Source organism: Lepisma saccharinum, unplaced genomic scaffold, assembly GCF_977018435.1.
Source record: "Lepisma saccharinum unplaced genomic scaffold, izLepSacc3.1 HAP1_SCAFFOLD_384, whole genome shotgun sequence".
In the NCBI taxonomy this organism is placed as follows: Eukaryota; Metazoa; Arthropoda; class Insecta; order Zygentoma; family Lepismatidae; genus Lepisma; species Lepisma saccharinum.
The window spans coordinates 115,901-137,742 of record NW_028143091.1 but is presented as its reverse complement, the minus strand read 5'-3'; the positions used below and the strand labels follow the sequence as shown (position 1 = coordinate 137,742).

The window sequence follows — 21,842 nt, the reverse complement described above, 5'->3', positions numbered from 1 at the left end:
AACAATGTATGGTCAAACATTATTTTGCAGAGCTCCGTGGCGGAGTGGTTAGCACAGTGCAATACGACGCCACAGGTTCCGAGTTCGGATCACAGCCTGTGCATTATTTTCTTTGTGATGTCCTTTCATCAATTTTGCCATTTCATCACCCATCCTCGTCTTCGCGATTAGCCAAAACTGGCATAAAACCAAATTTAAATATAACAAATCAAAATCAAACATTACTTGGCATGACAAGAATGGATAGGTTATTTTGAAGCTGCTGTTATTAAAAGCAAATTGTATGTAGCTTTCCTAGACAGAAGTTTCACACAGAGAAACTGATTGATTGGATAACGGCTGCGGATTCCTACTCGAGCAGAAAATATATATATTTCCATTTATTACTTACAACAATAGCAGACTGATTTCCTGCTAAATCAAAGAAAACTTGCATTCACAGTTACAAATTGACGTGTTGAATGAACTTAACTACAGATTTCTCTCACTCCAATTCTGATTAATCGAACAGCACACCACAACGTGGGTCATTATATATTTCCAGCTTACTCTCGAGTTCCTCAACTACAAATAAATTGACTGCGAGACAAAAACTCCTCTCCGATAACACATTATATGCAGATTGTACGTAAGTTGAAATTCCATCATAATAATAATTTGAATTCTTCAAGTAGTAGCTACAAATATAATTTTTCATACATATTTTCTTAGCAAAATATGAAGTTCCTCACTTCACAAGGATAACATATACACAGTATTTCACAAGAGTTTTTAGTTCGAGCTAGTCGTAGGCCTAATATGAATATAAACGTCACTTCATTACTTAGTTAAAAAAAAAAGTGCCAGGCAATCAGAATTCAAGGGTATGCCTGAAACTATTTGTAGTATCTCATGTATAAAGGGGGCTTTTTAAGTAAAATGAAGGATACATACCACATGCTTTGGTCAATTCAGAGTAGTAGAAACGTAATTATACTGCATGTTGCAACTGAAACCGTAGCCTCGAAGGCCGAAGTCGTTTAGTAATCCATTCATACACTCGGTACGTACCAAACATTTCAAGTTCGAGTAGACATCTGGGCATGGCTGTTTTTTTTTATAACATCCCTTCATAGATTTAATATGATCATCATTCATCTTCATAGTCGCGATTATCTACAAGTGGCAGAAAAGCGATATAAAACATGAATAATACAAAAGTATAACAAACAAAAGAGGATAAAAGGATGAACTGAGTTTGAGTTAATTATAGGAAGTTTTATAAAATTACTGTTTCTTGAATAATCTTGTCCTTTGTTCCGATTGTATTTCTCAGTCACACGTTGCTCAATATCCATGTCGACTGCCGTTCTTGCGTTCTTGAAAATTACTTTCTTGTCTGTCTATGACCTTCTTTCAAACGTGGTAGGTAGGCGGGCATTCTGTCTGTTTCTACACCAAAAAGTTTAATGCACCTCCTGTCCAAGAAGACAAGAATTACTGAAAGTAATTTTCAAAATTGTAAGCGGATGAGGGCCCTTGTAAATGATAAAATATACTGTCATTTTATTCGCTTAGTTTTAAGAATCACTTTCCATACAATTCTTGCCTTCTTGAGAGTCCAATGGCCCTGTCTAGCTACAGACCAGTTGCACAAACGCGGTTTCGTTTGTTTCGTACAACAATTCCATCTAACATTTCGTTTCTACGCATTTTCTACTTGCCAAAAGTGCCTTTCATATCGCCCCAAGGCGTTGTCTACTCGGATGCTTCGTGATCGAAAGTCACGTGTACAAAGTTTCAGGATTCAGATTTTCCGATTTTGCGTGGTGCTGCTGCTATCAGTTCGGTTCGCCTTCTCAAGGTCGCGCAACAAGCAATTATTTTTGGTCTTCCGATAGGAGAAAGCTTGCCTCTCGCTTAGGTGGACGAACGATTGGCACGGATGATTTTTTGGCTCGACCATGGTTGGTCCTTTATGTTTCGTCCTTCAGCAACTTAATCTAAGCACGAATCATTCTCATCGCCAAACAACTGTATTTTTTTTTAAAAAAAATGATGTAACACATGTAAACAGAGAGAGAGAGAGAGAGAGAGAGAGAGAGAGAGAGAGAGAGAGAGAGAGAGAGAGAGAGAGAGAGAGAGAGAGAGAGAGAGAGAGATATGAGATAGATAGATATAAACGTTTTCCCTCAACAAACGTTTGCTTTGCTATCGTATAAAGTGAACGTACATGTTAAAATTCATCTTGCATAAATAATCAAATTAGAACAAATTCACATAAAGCGATTAAGTATGCAGAAAAGAAATATATTTGTGATAAATACATAGTTAATAAGTAAATTCCAATAACCAGAACTTTTGTCACGCCGAATCTTGTTTACGGATGTTTTCAAACGTTTTGTTTTACAATTTAATTTTTTCACTGACATCCAAAACGAAAATACGTATTATAACTTAGTGACTTTCAAGGGGTCAAAGTACTGTAATGTTAGTATGCTGCCGATCATAATTATGAGGCTTCTTCGAAAACGCCTTCGATAACGGTATTTGCTATTCGTAACGGATATGTGTATCACTTTTTCGAAACAGACTTTTGTGGAGGAAAAGAACTGTAACGTTACAAAAGTAACGAGCACAATTATACGAGAGACCTATGTTATTCTCTCCGGAACACGGCATCGGACACGGTATTGCACATCGGAACGTCTGTATCATACCAGCTATAAATAACGATGTTGCTTTGAGAAAAGGAGTGTAACGTTTTTACAACCATGACCTCAATTAAGTTACTGGTTAATTGTAACGTTACTATCACTTTCCACACACACTAAAGTTACTAGTCAATACGTGACGAACCTCTTTCTTACCCTGTAACGTTACTGGGTGCCGGCAATGGATGTAACGTTAAAGTGTCACGTGAAGACCTACTCCTTTAGAGATCAGTTATGGTTCGGTACCGTTATGCACACCTGTAACGTAATGTTCATATACCTGAGGTAACGTTTCTGTTCACGAAAAAAGTTCTTCTGTTTCTGGTTGTAACGTAACGGAAACCGTAATTGAAAATACCGTTCCATTTCGTTACGTTACGACTCCCTGCTAGTAAGCTGCACTTTTTGACTCTCTTTGCACTCACGTGTTACAAAGTGCAACACCGCTGATTTGGTGTTATTGATGTTTGCACTGTTTGCACTACATCTGGAGCGGTGTACAGTGGGATGTATGGTCACGTGGTACGTGCTAGCCAACCAAATGAACGTTTAAATCAGCAGACAGGTATTTCTTGAATATTCTGAACTCTATCGCAGCTTCTCTTGCGCACAACGTCTTACACCTAATTGGTTGAACACAATTTTCATGCACTAACCTGGCACTGGAATGTACCTGCACCACACCTGGCGTCAAAAAGTGCAGCGACCTACGCTGAGCTTATGTAAGCTCAGCCTTTAGCACAGGCTATCTGAAGACACCATTGTACACTGGCGAACTTTAAAGAAAGGTCTCCCTTCTCTTAGTTAGATTGGAAGGGAGTTGGAAACACTTTATTACTCCTGTATTGGATAAAAAAGTAGGGGAAGGCAGTTGCAGACAAGGCCATCACTACCTTATGCGCACGTAAACTTGTTTCCGGAAAGCTTTCTGTTGGAGTCTTGTCAGGCATGATCGGGGCAGTTTGTGGAAGATTTTTGTGTTCCTACCCCCCCCCTCTGTGTATGCGTGTGTGCGTGCGCGCGCGCACGCCGACACCCGTTTCTTTTTAAGTTTGGCGTATTTTTATTGCATCGACTAATTGCTGTTATGGCTGGGAAGGAAACCAGGTTAGCAATGGACAAATAAAAAAGTATAAAAAATACCAAAATTCCTGGCATGAGTAGTTAGTAGTAGTAAAGGTTAGGTAAAGTTCCTCGTGCGTATAGCAACGTGCCATGAAGGCACATTTAGGGGATGTGGTAGTAGGGCACCGCATATTCTCGAGCTCGGCCATTTTGGAGGTGATACGATCAGCACCACGCTCCAGCCGCCTTTTTTTCGCCAGGGTTGTAGTAGAAATGAGAAAATAGAAATGTTTTGCATTCTGCGTATGTGACAGTATTCTTTGGATTTTGTCCCTGAAATATCTGTTAACATCCTAACCCGCAGTTTATTTTCAGGGTAAACTAGTTGAAGGCCGCGAGTGGTTCCTGAGAAGTAATGAACATATCACAGAATGCACACTAGTTTAGCTCACGTTTCTTGGGGGGAGGGGGAAGAATGATATACAAATTTATTCTACTAATGCTTACGTCATTGTGACAATGGAGTATATTTTGCAGACTAACGAGGATCTGGCGTCTAGACACAAGGCCAGTATAATGATCTGTGAAGTTTGGGCTGTGTCCTACGTTTGTGATTGCCTTTCACAAATTTCGTCTTAACACACCTTTCATCCTTATCTATGTGATTACTCAAAAGTGGAAGAAAAGCGAAGTAAAATAAATAAATCAATTTGTCATTGTGTCCCTGCGTTTTTCAATATTTCTTCCTAAACGAAAATTAATGTTTCACCGATGTAATGCATCACTATAGTCATGTGAATTATTATTTTCCGTCATCATAGTGTGCTTAATCATTCCTTATAGCATAGACTTTAACGCTGTTGCCCTTAGTGTAAACGATCTTAACTGTGTGGAAGTTTCTATGTAGGCAAAAAAAAAAATGGTTAAGAGTAAATCCCAATTGATTGTTAGAAATTTAAAATATTATAACTCTGACGTGACGCATATTAACTGTTCTTAGTTCGCTGTCAAGGAACGATTTCTCCTAACTAAAAATGATTCCGGCCTCCGTGGTAGAGTGGTTAACACAGCTTGCTTAAACACCGCCTTGGCATTGTGTTCATTCGGTGTTCATTGTGACTGTCCCTTCATCAATTTCATCATTTCATCGCTCATCCTCATCGTCGCGTTTAGCCAAAAGTGGCAGAAAAGCGAAGTAAAATAAACCAAATCAAACATAAATAAGAAGCTGAAGGGAAAAATATTCCATTACCAAAAATAAAATATATAAATATACAGTAATTACTTTGTTGACACTGCAGTTACTTTCGCAGTGTGTAGCTGTCTTATGGTCGTATGTTCGAATTAGCTGACCTCAAAATATAAGAAGAGTGAACGATTAATGGAAATGGGGATGCACATTTCTATTACTTTAGTAAGCGTTCAGTCGTAAATCCTGAGGACACAGTGTGATTTTCGTGCAAGGAAGGGTTCCTGGGACATCAACTAGGTCGACGTTTACTTATAACATTACGAGGGTATGGATTTCTCTCAACAAGTGCAACAAATGTTTATGGTCATGGAAATTATTTATACAATTTGTTTGAGTAACGTCGTTTTCTACCTCTCAAATTAATGGTGACTGGAGGTGAAAAGACACACGTGGGAGATTGTAACGTGCTATGAAGACAGAGGTCTTAAGTTCGAACCATGATTAAGGCATGTTTGCCCCATCACACCCATGTTATCAATTGGTCAATCATTCTCATCGCCACGGATTAACCAAGATGCAAAAAGGCAACGTAATATATCCTAAATAGAAAAGAATACAGAAAAGGGGCAAGGAAATGCACATATCGTGCCGAGTAGAGGTTGTGTGTTGCAAGGCGGAAATGTGTAACTATTATCGCATGAGCATGTTCAATTATATAGGGCAGAACCATATATCACACAATACAGGTGAAATTGTTGTAGGTTGACGTGAATTGTTAATCTGCCTAAACTTTTAAAATACTCTAATATCAAGTTTTTTGTTCCACTTATTATTTCAATTTTGAGCGTCTTCATGACCGAGTTCTTTGCATACTGCTCTATGAAACCGGAGATCCTATGTTCGATTGATTGATTGATTGATTTGCTTTATTTTACTTCGCTTCTTGTGCCACTTTTGGCTAAATTGCAAAATATTGGGGAGGCCTCCCCGATGGCGCAGTGGCAGCATCGTCGCCTTGTGGTTCAGATCCCACTTTAAACTGTAGGTCCAGTCCCGATTAGCCTTACTGTGCATAAAGTGGACTTCAAACACAAACTCAATCAATCAAACTCAATGAAATATGGGGATGAGTGACGATATGATGAAATTGATGAATGGACACTCACAAATCCATGCCCAAGCCAGGATTCGAATGCGGGACGCCTGGCGTCGTAGCGTGATGTGATAACCACTCTGTGACTGGGGCCGGAATCTATTTTCGAAGCGTGGGTAATATTTAAGAGCTTATTGTGTTCTGGTTTTTCTGGTCACTCCAACATTCATCCTTATCATTGAAAGTAAATAAGAGGGATATAATGTGGTCGTAAAAATAGCAAAGTTACCACATATGCCTGTCACGTGCCGAAAGAAACGACCTTCTTTGCTCGTTTTCTTTTTATATTTGATTTAGAGCTAATGACAAAAGAGAGAAAAGAAACGAAAATATGAAGGAAATAAATCGCCAGCTCAGAACCTGATTTCTTGAGAGCTCAAAATGGACAACAAATATTTCTTCCGAGGCCGAATGACCACAGAAAGAAACGCTGTGCTAATTCCTTGATGACTCATGGTTAACATTGCTCTTCTGTGTGGTGTTCACGACTGACGGTGCAGCTCTTCCTTATCTTGATAGAGTTCGACATTGACGCTGGAGTGTTTCCAATTCAATATCGGTTTTTGTTTGTTGCTTCCAATCTAGCTAAGAGGAGGGAGACCTTTTTTTAAAAGTTCACCAGTGTACGTACCACTTCGGTCTTACCTGTGATCCTTGACAGTCGACCAATTCCTTCTTTGAGGTAGCTCCCTACAAACCCAGCCAAGTGAGCTCCCAAGCTGTGACCAATCAGGTGAAAAGAGCCGAAGTCTGCTCCTCCATCCTTCACTAGGAACTCGACGAAACTGGCTATGCGCTTCCCGACAGCTCTCAGTCGAAACACCACGAAATGGTAAACTGGATGTATAGCCATTTCCGACCAGTCGACTGCGATTACATTGTATCTTCCTTTTTTAAGATAACCTGCAGAGAAACAGTCAAACAAAGTAGGATATGTATAGAAACATACGTCACAGTGAGATATCTTGATTACTTCAATAGTAGTACAAATGCTTTGATAAATTGGTCAACTTTATGTGTTGAAGTTAAAACTCACTAACACTATCAATTACTGTTCTTCTCATCTACCTATGAACCAGGGCCGCCGTTTGGGGTGTGCGACGCGTGCCATCGCACAGGGCCTCGCGCTTTGTGGGGCCTCGTGCTTCTAAATCAGTAATTCATTAATTTCTTGTGCGTGCAAGCGAGATTGCATTCGAATAGAAGGAAGAGAAGGAAGAAAAAAATAATTCCTGTGAAACGAAAAATTTACCATAACAAAGTTGAATTTCTCGTAAAGGACAACAGTGTCCATTCTTGTCAAGCCATCAGTCAGAATTCACCGACAAGGAACAGAGATGTATTTGTGAATCGAACTTTCCTCGATTTCCTGTCAAATATTATTGCTCGATAGAGGACAGGCACCTAAAATGGTTATTTGTCTACTCTTCAAGCTGAGGGACAACACATTTGAGGGTGCGCCGCCCCACGTTTGGAATTTACGATCTCGCCAATTTGAGAAAAGATAAAAAGAAGAGTCCTGAAGGACCGTTTGGCCTCTTTTCAAGTCACCGTGTTTACAACCGCAGTAAGGTTTCTCTGCCGGTAATATGAAACTGTCTTCGAGTGTTTATACTCCAGTAGTGCAAAGCACGTAACACACTCGTTTTAGAAAGTAATGAGCATGGGTGCGGATTTGTAGGTACTAAAACTCCTAAAACAAGTAGGCAAATGGCACCACAATGATAAGAAGACGCACTTTTCAGTTCTTTGGGCTGATTGTGACGACGATGGTAGATGAAATTAGAAAAAAAAAATACTTTAGATAAAAAAAAATAATTTCAGCATACCTATTACTGTGAAAATAGCTCCCGCGTAGCATAGTGGTTAACGCTCTAGTTTTAGACCCCCAGCATCGTGAGGACAATTGAGGAGCTGCTTGAAAAGATGATGTGGTGGTCTCCGGTCTCCAAAGCCAGAAAACAGCGGCGATGGGATTCGATGAGCAGACCACGGATCACTCAAAGAAAATCTGTTGGCACGCACTGGTCCTCAGAAGGCTGGAGTTGTTTGTAGCAGCATCAATGTGAAGAACTTTGAAATTATGGATACGTTCAGTGCTCTTTCATCATTTATCGACTTCTCAAAAAATGCTCTCTCTTTTTTTTAGAACAATCTGCCATATTCATAATATTTATTCTTCAGAATCCAAGCAAACCGCAAATTACGTTTGCTTTATTAGTGTTTCCCCGCAAACCTTTGTGAATATAGATTAACAACTTGTCATAATTTGTAATAGTCGAGTAGAGGAAGAGACAAGGCCATCATCTACATGATAAATTGGTAAATACATTGGTTGTAAATCATACATGACTTTGTCTACCTGTTTACATAGCCTACTTGTGGCGCAAGTTTATTTGGGTGCTTAATATTCAGTTTCCTTTTTTTTTTTAATGAAAATTCTCCATCCCACAAAGTTTGCAAGAAAAGTTTTTCTAGTGCATTCTTATTGAGTTCTCTGGTAAAAAGTGTCATTGTGATTTAAAGACACGAGCCCATCTTAGTGGTCAAGGTGGTTGAGCGGTCAACCCCACCGAAAATTCCGGGTTCAAATCCTGGTCTTGACTTCAGTGTTTAATTTCATTTCATTGTGAGTATCCATAATTTTCATATAGAGGTGGGCATGGGTGTTTCTCTGCGAGTGTTCCTTCTTTAATTTCATCTAACCATCATTCATGCTCATCGTTACAATGTGCCTAAAGAGGCAGAAAAGTGACGCAAAATAAGAAAATCTGGAATAAACATACGTTTGAGAACAGTCCTATTGCTGGCACAATCAATCATTTGCCTCTTACTTGCACAGCACTCAGTTTGCAATAATTTTTCTCATGGTGATTTCATTTGGGCTTTTTGATGTGAGCAATTCGCAACGCAGGATTGGCGTTCATCTTTATTTAGTCCCTTATGGGATGGTATTCAAAGCACTTCAGATTTTAAACAGCGCTCGCAGCACTCTCGTGAAAAAATGAAGGGCAAATTTACAATTTTCTACCTCAAATTTGATTTTCAATAAGATTTCGCTACTTCTTGTCAGAAGGAGACATGGAAAATAAATATCAGGTTTTCTAAATTATATTTTATTGAGCGACCACAAACAAAAGAACCTTCGGCTAAAATCCTTCGCGCACCTTCCCTTCGATACGTTCAGCTCGGCCATAAGGAAGCATGGTCCACCCTGCCCCCCCCCCCCTACTCCTCACGGAAGTACGGTTCACAGGAGTCGCGGGTTTGTGCTGTTTTTTTTTTTTTGCTGGTGAATCCACTATAGTAGTTTCAACACATACTTGCGGACAGATTTATTTCTCAGAAGAAACAAACGAATATAATAATAAAAAAAATACACAAGCATATTTCACTCCAGGCCCGTAGCCAGAATTTATCTCCGGGGGGGGGGGGGGGTCAAGGGTTATCAGCGGTAGCTTAGTAAAGCAAGTCCATTTTCAAACGTTTAACAGAGCTATATATATATATATATATATATATGTGTGTGTGTGTTGGGGGTTATTAAGTTAATAGAGGACACAGAAAATGTAGAAATATAATTCAAATGAATACATTTTTTCCCCAATATCTTGCACACACCCCTTGTTCCCATTCGTACCTGAAGCCGAGATAATATTCTAATCACTTCCCGCTACTTTGACTTTGGGTCGTAAATCAGATGAAAGAATGTGATATTTGTTCTTTTCATTATGTGAATTTAACCTTTATCAAGTCTTGAGCAAAATAATATCTGCTGTCTGCATCTTCAGTGCAAACAAATTTTATAAAGCAGTTTTACCAAATTTCAGAGCTGAGTCCCCTGTCCCCTGCCTGGCTACGACCTGTTTCACTTTCTAAGCAGGCACGTTCTATGTTTTCTGCGGCGACCTTTCATCCCTCTGACGTCAAACTTTACAGCTCTATCAATTTCCAAAATGGGGCTTTAAAAACAGACCTCTAAAGGCAGGCGGTGAGCAGGTCAGCGGGCCTAGGGTCGGCATGTTGGCAGATGAATAGAAATAAAGATCTGGAATTTTTTTATTTTCTGACAAACTCTCCCAGATTTTGCCAGATTCTATAACTATGCCTAAGTCCCAACAAGTTTCAAGTCAATGAAATCATTCTCTGCCTTCCTTGTCATTCTTGTTTGAGACAGTAGTGCGTGTGGGTGTTTAGAATCGCGAATGTGGGAAATGAAATGTCTTGGGAACAAGACAAATTTCTTAAATTTTAATCAGGATTCCAAAAGGCTATAAAAAAGGAAAGAAGGGTGACTTCGAAAAAATGTTACTACTTGTAAATACCGTTTGCTTCAAATTCCGCCACGATCGATAAACGGAAGTAATGGCAAAATCTGGGGTTAAGTGTTAGCGTTGTTGTTGGTGATTAGTCGCAGCCGTGAGTGCCAGTGGTCTTAAATTTAACTCTTCTGTGAGCCAGGTGGCATTGTAGTAACACATTGCGAGGAAGAGTGTATTTCATCTTCTGCACCAGTTCTGCTTCTGCTTCTAAACTCGGGTGAGTGACCGTCGGTTTTAAATAATAAATTTGCAGTACATGGCTGCAAACACAAAGGATATTTATTCTAGGGTTTATAGCGCAGAAACGAGGTCTCAATCAGCAAAAGTCATTAAGAAAAGTTGTTTACCTTGATGACACCTTCCTCTACAGGGTGTAAAATGTTAGATTTCATTGGTGGTAAAAGGGGATACGACGAACACGCGCGTGGGTATAACAATAGATAATAATTACATGATACTAATCTAATAACCATGCTTGCTTTAGCGTAGAAGAAACGGATGATGATATAATCAATTTTCATAATACAAGGGCCTCGCGGATATAGTTTGCACAGGGCCTGGTGTTCCCTAAAGGCGGTCCTGCCATGAACACAAGTGTTTTACCATGTAAGAGTATAACTAGAGACCGGATTTTAAAGGGAAGTCCTTTTTTAATTTTCAACACGGATTATGTAATAAAGAACAACAGTCTTGATAATGAATGATCTTCCACCAACAAGATTACATGGTTTTGACTTCCCATTTTCCCCCTTTTCAGCCCCCATTACCTTTTTCCCCTTTTTTAAAAACATTTTCCTTTCTGGTCCCTTCGGTCTACATTCATTTTTCCCACTTTATAAAGAAACATATTCCTTGGTCCCTTTATTGACAATATATTAAATATTTTGTACAACTGCTTTTTCCCTAAACAAAACATTGAACAATTGTTTATTTGGCGCAGTTTAGAGGAAAAAAAAGAACAAGCGCCTTCTACCTTAACATTCCTCTATTAGTGTTGGGAGTACTTTGCAGCGATTGTTGCAACAATGCAATCTGGGCTTAAGCAGTAACAAACGCATTGTAAGCGGTAGGCCTGTTGAGTTGCAAGTGTACTACTTATCTGATAGATTTAGACTTTTTTGTGAAGTTTTACAGAATAGTTTTAACTTAACTGTGTCACAGTAACAACAGTATTGAATAATAAGGGAAAATAGGAAACATTTACTCTGGTCATAATATATACAAATTTCGAATTGACTGCACAACGTAATCGGCCAATTATTTTTACGTTTTATTTTGATCTGCTCGAGAAATGCCCAATCGTGACTAACGTTTAGAAAGCCCACAGATTTGAATACACAATAATTTTACTTAATCACAATTTGTATATAAAATAATACAAGCATCAAGTATTAGGAAACTCACTGTTTTTTATATCCGTAATAATAGTATCCTTTCCTCTTGACATGAAGCCATGAATTATCATCTTTGTAGGATATTTTTTGTTAAAGGGTGATTTTCGCAAAGTCTGCTTGTTGTTTGTCGAAAGTATGTATGGTCTGGATGGATTGTCCCTGAAATCATGATAGGCAAGACTATGTTTAGTGACATGAAGAAAGTTACCAAAAATTAACCTATTTTTTTAATGTTACATTTTCATGAACTGTAGTATTATCTGTTTGAGACACGATGTAGAAGAAATAATATGTAAATACAGTATTCTAAGTTCTTGCATACGAGCAAAAACTACAGGATATCTACTTAGAGTGAGACAGTATTAATAAATGAACATTGCTGAACCCCAAACAATGAAATATCTTAACGAGTCTATCAGCTAATCGGGTTCACACAGTCAGAAAAATCTAATATATTATGAACTATAACTACTATAGCAGTAGCGCTGATTGGGTGCCAAAACTGAGGGGCCAAGGAGGGCAGTTTACTTTTCCTTGGTAGATAAGGCTTAGCATTAAGAGATCATAGTGCGGGGCGAATGTGGCAATAAGTGGAACTGACCCCCAGCCCCCCCCCCAGTCGCCGCCACTGTTCTATAGTGATACATGTTGGTGACTATAAAAGGCTTTCGAAAGCATAGTCGAATTCTGAATAGCATATTTCGAGTGATGCCCATATTATTACATATACAGGGTCATCCGTTTGGGATGTCAGAAAAGTATAACGCTGTAGCTTTTATGTTAATGTATATGTATCGATGCAATTTGCGGTAATGTACATGGCAAAGATGGGAGTTTGCAACAATGACTTCCGCGAGACAACGCAGCAGTAGTTCATTAGTTCATAGTACAATCAGCAGATGGCATGTATAGAGGCGGTACGTGGCGCCCGTGGTGGACCTATCCTATGGCCTCCCAATAGCCCTGACCTAACCCCTCCAGATTTTTTGTATGGGGCTACGTCAAGTCAATCGTGTATGCACAAAGACCACAGAATCTTGCTGACCTACGGAGGATGATTACAGCTGCCTTTCAGCAAATCACTCCAGAAATGCTGCGTGCCACGTGGCGCGCTATGGATTCCCGGTATGATTTGTGCCGCATGCGCGATGGTGGACATGTTCAGTTCTAATGTGCAGTGACATAAACTCCCGACTCTCCTACACATGTCTGTACCGTTTACAACCAATAAATGTTCATAGTTTCTAGTTAATAGCGTTTTACTTTTCTGACATCCCAAACGGATGACCCTGTATTATTTTGTCAGTTAATAGTCAATATTGCAATTTAAGTACGTATTTACTATAGCTAATACTTTGACGCTGTTAAAACCGAGATGATAGTCTTTGGATTAATGTAATGGATTGATTGACCTTATCATAACTTATGAGAAATTAATTACTTTCAATAAACATTGGTCTTTGTTTTATTATTTCCTAATATATGTGTGTGTGTGTGTGTGTATATATATATATATATATATATATATTACAAAAATTGAGAAAGTCACCTCCATATGTACATTCACGGGCACTTCTGGTTTGTAACTAACCCATAGGTTCACACAGTGTCCGTGACTGTATATATGTATATACAGACGCATTGTTCAATTTTATTTTCATTAACACAGAAGGTACTTACGCTGTGTAGAGGTGAAATTCTATGTACTTTTCAGGATTTATCTTTAATATTTCTGGAGTAGATCTTCGTTCTTCAACAACTTTGAAGCTTCTTATTGAGCCATTTGCATCGCGGTAGACAAAGGACTCCCTTCTCTTCTCCTTTTCGAGAACACCTTGATTGCCTGGAAGAAGTAGACAAATGTTTGAACCCTTCTTTTCATGGATTAATTGAATGAGATATTTACCTGAAGGCACTGTTTGAATAATTAAAGTTTTAACAAATGATTTTTAGGACTGAGCTGATACCACTTTGAACTGATACCGATATCGATACTCTTTTTGATACTTGAAAATTACAATAATTAAACTTTGTTCAAAATATTGATCAATATTTGTGTGTGAATATTCTTCTCCCAATTTTATGCATCAATTTTACTAAGAAATTTGCTTTAGAATATTCAAGAATTACATCAGAATATTAAAATAGATGGTATGTAATAAAAAAATACAGTTTTTAGTGCAAAATAAAAATAAACTTTGAATTTTGCAAAATTTCCCGGATTAGACTCTGCGTAAAATGTCACGCCGCATTTTTGTGGACCCTGTGAAAGACCAATATGCAATTGTGGTACAAGAGGAATTATAGCGCAGTTCTAGGTAAAGATAAATAATGTTACGTAAGTAATAAAATCGTTCGGATGTTAAATATCACTTACATCCCTTACAGCCAAAGATTGATTCACAGCATACTTTCTGAAAAAGAAAAAAGCACAATAAATTTAGCCAAAATAAGATTATTTACTACATTTCTCAGTTCACAGAGTTCTAAAGCTTCCAATATATAATTTTGTGTGTGTGTGTGTGTGTGTAGGGGGGGGGGGGCTGTAAAACACAACCGACCACATGTTACCGCCTCGGCTGAGTGTGATGAACCTATAATTTGTTTTAAGTACACTTAATACACTGGGTGTCGAACCCGGAAACGCTTGATTACAAGGCAGTGCCGTTACCACTAGGCCATCGGGTAAAGTTTAAGACTACTATATGCGTAGATAGACTAGACGGAACTGGACATAACGTTGGCATTGATTGAAGCCCTATTTGCTTCCACTAGCCTACTTGATTATAAGGCGACAACGTTAACCAGTACCCTATTGGGGAGGATCTGCAGCTGAATGTAAATGCATTTTCAGGAAGAAATATTTTAGTCAAGTAAAAATTCCAAACGATAGTTCGGTTCAAAAATGCTTTTCCGGAGTTAATCTGAAACTAGGGTCCTTTTCGTTTGATGGTTGTCGAGATAAGCACAAACAAATAAGCAGGCTTATCGCCTACATACAATCTTAATAACTGACTGTTTACCCGATTATAATAATTGAATGTTATATTCGTGTTTTTCTTTGAGTCGTGCAGAGATGAAGTGAGAACGTATTGTTTGTCTTTCTGTCAGAGCCAAATTAGTCTGTCCTCATTGATACGATCTAAATCGATGGTTGGCTACACTTATATGAGAGGTAGTAACGAAAGGGCATTTGCAATGGAGAGTTTGCACATTCTTATTGATATATTATTTCAGACTCATTTCGGTGCCTTGCATACCTCCCAGACAACATGGAACCAAACATCATATTTATCAATGACTAGAAATTCACTTTTGTAAGTATAAGATTTTTTTAAGGTGTATTACATAAACCTCTGTGTCTGCCTATGTGAAGTTTATTATATCCAGCAGTGTGTCTATTTGTACAAGTCGCATTATGTGGAATGAAATAACTGTTATCTAAAGTTCATACTTGTAATTTAACTCCCTGAAGGGAGCGTAAGGTTGTAGAATGACCTGCACAAAAGAAACGAAAAGCAATACGAGTTCTGTAGACGTGAAAAACACCCACACACATATATCACGAGCCCTTCTTAACAACCTAAAAATACGTATATATTTTCATATAATGTACGTATGTTTCGAAATCGGATCATGGGGGAAATCGGATCGGCTGAAAAGAACTCAGTTTTGCAGACACACGAAATTAAGTTTTTGCGTCATTGCGGTGTGCATTGTGCTGCCACCTCTCAGAAGAAATGAGAACTGCCAGAACCCATTGTTTGTTTGGCGCCAGAAGAGTTCCAGACTACATTGTTTCAAGTTGTGCATTTTTGTGCGGACAAAAAAGCAGCCGATGTAAGTTTTCATTGTCGTGGAATATGCTTCTATTCATTGCTTGTTAAGTAAATTTTATTTTCAATTGTAATATTTCATTGAATTGAACATGCCTCATCAGATCTTGTGATCATTTTAAACAAAACACAGAAATCAGTGCCAACAAAAAATAGGTTTTTAATAAGGTGTATTTCAGGGTAAATCGGATCATTCGAATTCTCCTTTCTGCTTGATTGTTTTGAAATAATTAGAGGGATCCAGTAGGCTATATTTATATATTAATAAATCAGTCTGTCTATCTATGATCATCAGCAGCCTAATTTGTAGCACAACACATGTGTACGTATGCTTTAATGTAGGCTATAGCAATGTTTTGATTTGTATCAGATGCCTCGTAACTACATTCGGAAAACTGCTCATGGTCCTTATAGTTCCTGGTCGGTTGTAGCTATGGAATAATCTCTCACTGCTGTTAGAGGAGGGCAATATTCAATACGGAAAGCCTCAAACGTGTTTGGTGTCCCATTTACAACTCTTCAAAGAAGAACTTCAACGCCTGAAAATGTTCCAGTGCATAATGTTGGACGTCAACCAGTGATACCTCCAGACATTGAAGCAGCACTAGTTGGGCGTCTAGTCTACCTGTCCAAAAGGGGATTTGGTTTGACACCGAGGAGCGTACGTGAGTATGCCTATAAGTATGTGACTGAGCGAGGGATTCCAAACAATTTCAACGAGGAATCCGAAATGGCCGGCATTGATTGGTTTCAGGGATTTATGAAAAGACACCCGGAACTTTCTATTCGCAAAGCCGAAGGTCTTTCTCGTGCAAGAATGAATGCCATGACACGAGAAAATGTTTCGAACTTTCACACTCAGTTGAAAAATCTGATTAGAGAATGTAAACTGGAAGGTAAGCCAGAGTGTATTTATAAGCAGGACGAAAGTGGGCTACCATTAAACAATAAGCCACCCAACATTGTTGCTCGTAAGGGCTCTCGCGGTGAAATATCGCTAACAAGTGTAGAACGCGGGGAAACCGTGACACTACTCACATGTGCATCCGCAACGGAAGTGTACATCCCACCGTTTATTATTTTTAAGGGTAAGAGAATGAGGGACGTATTTCGAGATGATATGCCACCAGAATCCGAAGTATGTATGACTAAATCAGGGTGGGTAAATGAGGAAGCGTTCAAAGTCCAGGTAAAGTGATTTTAATTATGGACGGACATGGTTCGCATAAAACTCTCGCTGTTGCTGATTGGTGTGAGAAATGTAACGTCGAAGTGTTGCTCTTGCCACCCCCACACAACCCACGCATTGCAGCCTCTTGACGTTTGTGTGTTCAAGCCGCTAAAGACATATTATCACCAGCAAGCTACATCTTGGCTCCATCAAAACCCTGGTAGGGCAATGTCGAAGTCGACTTTCGGGTGCATCTTTACAAAAGCATGGAATCGGCAGCAACCATAGGGAACGCCACAAAGGGTTTTGAGGTGTATGCAATCTACCCATTGAATCCATTGGCTGTCTTGGAGCTCAAATTTGTTAAGGACGTAATCAGCACTTCCCGACACCTTCGTCTTCTCAGTCATTTGACAGCAATTCTGCCACCCCTTCAAGCAGTGCCGAAAATCAAATCCGCAGTCTCATTCCTTCTCCCACAAAGGAGACGCCACAGAAGAAAAATGCACGAAAATGTATTCCTTCACTTCGTCTGACATCAGGTGAAAATTATCCTTACCTCAACCCTGCGGATAAGAAGAAGAATGAGAAGGATAACAGACAGGTTAAGCAAGCTGGAAAAGTCGCATCGAGAAGTGAGAAGATCGAAGCGTGGAGGTGTGGATTCTGCAGTCCTTTGTACTACGACAAAAAAGTCACCAGGCTGGTGATTGGATACAGTGCCAGGCTTGCAAAGGGTGGTTCCATGAACGCTGTGTAAACGCCTTTGGTAAGAAGCAGTTTATTTGTGGTATTTGTTTATCAAAATCTGTGTGATTCTATTTACCCCACCGCCGATCCGATTTACCCCGCAGAGGTGAGGTAAATCGGATCAGTGCACCACGTGAATTAAAGTTACAATAAGAAATGAAAGTTGGTTTGTCTAGTAGCTGAAGGTTTGCATGTTTTTATGCATATAATTTCAATTGTAATAAAGGCACTGATATTCAATAAATAGAGTATTTTTTTAAAAAAATATCCGATTTCCCCCTACCTCCCCTAATTATGTTGAGATGTGAAAATATTAGACCGACTTTATATTGTTGAGCCCAGTTTTATTTCCCATTCACGACCTTTATAAGTGTCCGTCGCAAACTTTTAAAATAAGCATAGCCGATTAAACATCATACTCTAGTTGTTCTCTATACCTTTACACCGCCGAGCGGGTTTTCGAAAGTAACCCCTCTCTGGCGGCGGTCTTTGCGCGCGATTTTTAAATGTTTACACCTATTTCAGAAAAACGTTATATCTCTGATACTATTTGAGCAATCTACTTCGGGTAACTTTTGTTTTGAAGAAAAAAACATCGGAGCACACGTTCTTATACAATTCAGAGTGCCCAAGTAAGAAAAACAGGGTTGAGGGGGGGGGGGGTTAGGTCCCCAAATTTCAATGAAAAAAAAAACCGGCTCGGGTTTCACAGGCTGGGAGTCAGAAAACAAGCTCGTAAATCTCATATATTGCATTGCATTCATTTCTCAGCTGTCAAACCTCGCATCGTAAACGCGACGTGAAAGGAAGGGTAGGGGGAGAGGAGGGGAGGGAGTCATGGCTCATGGGTAAGTGGGTTTTCTTCGACGGGACATTTCAAAGTCTTATCTGAACATCTGTCAGCGTTTACAACCTCACATACAAGTATGAAGGTGCTAAAAGCACATGAACTTTTTAATCAGCAGGATGGGTCACCAGTGCTCGCAAAGAGCACATATGTACAGACCGGGAATCGAACATGGTAACTAGATAAAAATCAACCACTTAACACGCTCACCCACCTTTCCAGTTTGGAAAACTCTAGACTACACAGGCGTAAGATATCGACCAGCACTACGTTTCGCTTCAATACTTGACAGTGACACGCGGAGGAATACAGTAACCGTACATCGTACACTCTGGGAACAATACGGATTATTCAGGGTGACAGGAGCTAAGAGACATTGAAGTTGGTTTGCTTTGTTCGCTGTTTGAAAGGTTGGTTTGAAGCGCATGTCTCTCCGTCTTAAGGTGAGTTGATGATTTCGATGTGACATGCTTTATCTATAGAGTGTCAAATAACCCTACGTAGAATAACTTGCGTGATATGTCTCGTGTACAACGTGTCATTGCCATTGACGTTAACGTGCACTACAAACAAAAATGAATTAGTTTTCAATTACTGCAATCAGCAACTACAAACAATCATTCGAATCTTCACAGCAGATCTAGTTTTTGATGCCAGAAAAATTGTGGAAGAAACTTCACCTGCATGTGATATTTTAGACCACAAATAAGGAAGGCAACAATCTTAGATCAACACCTTACGGAGAAGACAGCGAGAAGAAAACAGAACGAATCGAGGAGAAAGTTTGAAACAGAACAAATTTATTTTGGTCTATTTGGTTGGCGATTGGACAAACACAATGGTGCCTCCATGCCGGACCAGGTTTCGAAGTTGGGGCCTCTGGCTTCGCAGAGCGTTACTCTGACCAATCCACATGGACGGCGAGAAGGTTACAGAAGATGGTCAGGTGCTTCTGTAAAAGTAGAAAAGGAAGCGGACGATCCACGACAGCTTGGAAGAAACTGGTTAAAAGGTAACGGAGTGTTAGTTATGAATGATTGTCAAATATTAATTGGGCATTATCATTTGCCTGCTGCTTATCACAGCACTGAGAAAGTGTTCTCTCGTGTTCAGGTGTACATGTTCGTTTTCCGCCGGTGGTGGGGATCGAACCTACAACAAATCAGTGATTCAGTGCAAATCCAGTGCCCTAACCAACTATTCCAGAATAGGAATTGTAGTTTTCCTGGCGACATGACTCGAACAGGTGTTCTCGGGTTATCAGTCAGGTTAAGTGGATGTTAGCGTTACGACAGCTGTTCCAACTATTCCACGGCGAAGACTTGGAACCAGCGCTTGAAGTGGAAATTCTTAGCTGTAGGGACGTTTGGTTGAGCCTTGTGGTTAGCTGGAGGGACGGTTTAACATGGCAACAATGAGACAACTGGGAGGAATCTTTACGAAAATTTTGCTACCTGAGAGGATACCATCGCCCCTAACTTTGAGTACTGCTTGGAGAAATGTAAAGTCATATTTGCAGAATAAGAAAATATTTGTTTTTTCACTTACGACTTTTGACAATAATAGATCTAAGCTTTGCATTAGATTTAAACAAAATCATTCGTTGTAGTACTTAAGACCCATTAGTTAAATACATCCGTAGTTATTATTTTCTTGAAAAAAAAAAGTCTTGTCACTATCATTACTAATTTTTTAGATCTTGATATTGACACTTTTCAGTCTTCCAGGAATCATAATTTATGTCAATACTAAATTTTCGTGATTAACTTTTAGGAATAGTTACACCGTAGATCATTGTTTTGAAATCTGATTTGTGGGTGGCATAATCAGCTGAAAGTAAGAAAACTTAATGTAGTCGACATTGGAAAACTTTTGCCTGTACCATTTTCATAGAAGGTCGCCTTTTAGAATAGGAATTTGTAAAGCAATAAATACATTTTAGTAGCAAGAGAGTGTCAGAAGAAGTACCGTAATAATCCACAAATAATGGAAATACATTAATACAAAAGAACTTCCAAATCCCAGACAGTAGCTATCATTTTCCAGACAGGATTTTGACAATCAGGAATGCAGTGTCAGACTTTACCTAAGCTTACCCTGGTCACCAACGGCGTAAACATGTAAACAGGTGAACCCCAGGAAGTGGCGATAAGTGACTGACTCTGCATTGCTTATTGTCAAGTTCCTGTCTGAAAAATGATAGCTACTGTCTGGGTACTGTTCCGGTATATAACATTGAAGAGCATAATTCTTGAGAGTAAATTTTACCTCTTGCGCTAAGAGAAAAAAAATTACCTGCAGAAGTGTAATTGCTGTCGCGAGGAGCAGAAGTCTCATGTTTCCTTCTTGAATTACCAGGTGTACACAATCACGGCAACAACTGTCATAAAGCTGGTTTCTGGTTTACTGGTGACATAGAACTTACAAGAATCTTCACGTGTTTATGCTAAACTAAACAGAAACGTTTCTCAGGTTAAAACACAAAATATGCAAGACTAGTTACTTCAAACAAACTGCATGCGTGCCTTATTTTTCAAATTACCAGCGGAATCTAACTTGATCTAATTATGAACTAACACAGTTCATTTTTCCAACTCTTCCTAAGAACTTGGGAGACAGCTGAAAACTGATAAGTAATTGGTGTGCATTAGTTCGTCACACGATCGATTTGTCAACAACGTGATCAGCAGAGTATTGTTGCCATATGAACAACATTATTTCCGGATTAACGGGCGTGAACACCATTCTTCGTGTTGCTATAATTTTTTTTTTTAGAAATTGTGGATTCAACGCTATAGAAGGATTAAATTTTAATAGGTTGCTTTGGAAAGGAATTTTGGATGCATCCTTGCTTACAAGATATGTTTTATGCAAAGGATCAATTGCTCGTTCTCATAGGTTTGTTTTCAACTTTATGAGCTATTCGGTACTAAATGTATTGGCCGATAAAACGTAACAGATAAATATTTCCTTGAAAAGTGCAATAAATTACTATAATAGATACTAACGGCATGCCTCATTGGAACTCTCAACGGGACATTTGTTTTCGTTAGTAGAATTCTTGATAGTTGAATACCACTCCTTTCAACATCAATTCGATATCCAACAAAAATGTGCAGAAACAGAACCGAAATCAAATAAAATTTTCTTCATAAAACGTAATACGATTTTAGATCTTCTCGCTCCATAGTCTTCTGAGAAGCATGAAACTAATGCCAGTTGTAATTTGTCTGTTCTTGATTTAGTATATAAACTACAAGTTAGTGAAGGGGACATATATTCAAGGAGCAGTACTGGCAGTGACATCTTTACTTCGCTTTGTGCATGCATGGCTTAAATGCGGGTGTGAAATGCGTGTGTGAACTTATCTTCGAATAGTGAAGTAAAAGTGTTGCAATTCGCGATTAAAATAACCACCT

General features: G+C 39.0%; 1 protein-coding gene across 1 annotated transcript in view; it reads right to left on the bottom strand.

Moving 5' to 3' along the window:
* Positions 1 to 21,099, bottom strand: part of LOC145982744 (pancreatic triacylglycerol lipase-like) — a 37,597-nt gene extending 16,498 nt beyond the window's left edge. The window contains exons 1-5 of the mRNA XM_083116114.1: positions 20,719 to 21,099; positions 14,197 to 14,233; positions 13,500 to 13,662; positions 11,830 to 11,978; positions 6,749 to 7,006 (exon numbers count right to left, since the gene is read on the bottom strand). Of these exons, the coding sequence (XP_082972240.1) occupies positions 6,749 to 7,006; positions 11,830 to 11,978; positions 13,500 to 13,662; positions 14,197 to 14,233; positions 20,719 to 20,760 (649 nt within the window). The 5' untranslated portion in view covers positions 20,761 to 21,099. The remainder of the gene's footprint in view (positions 1 to 6,748; positions 7,007 to 11,829; positions 11,979 to 13,499; positions 13,663 to 14,196; positions 14,234 to 20,718) is intronic.
* Positions 21,100 to 21,842: the final 743 nt, after the last annotated feature.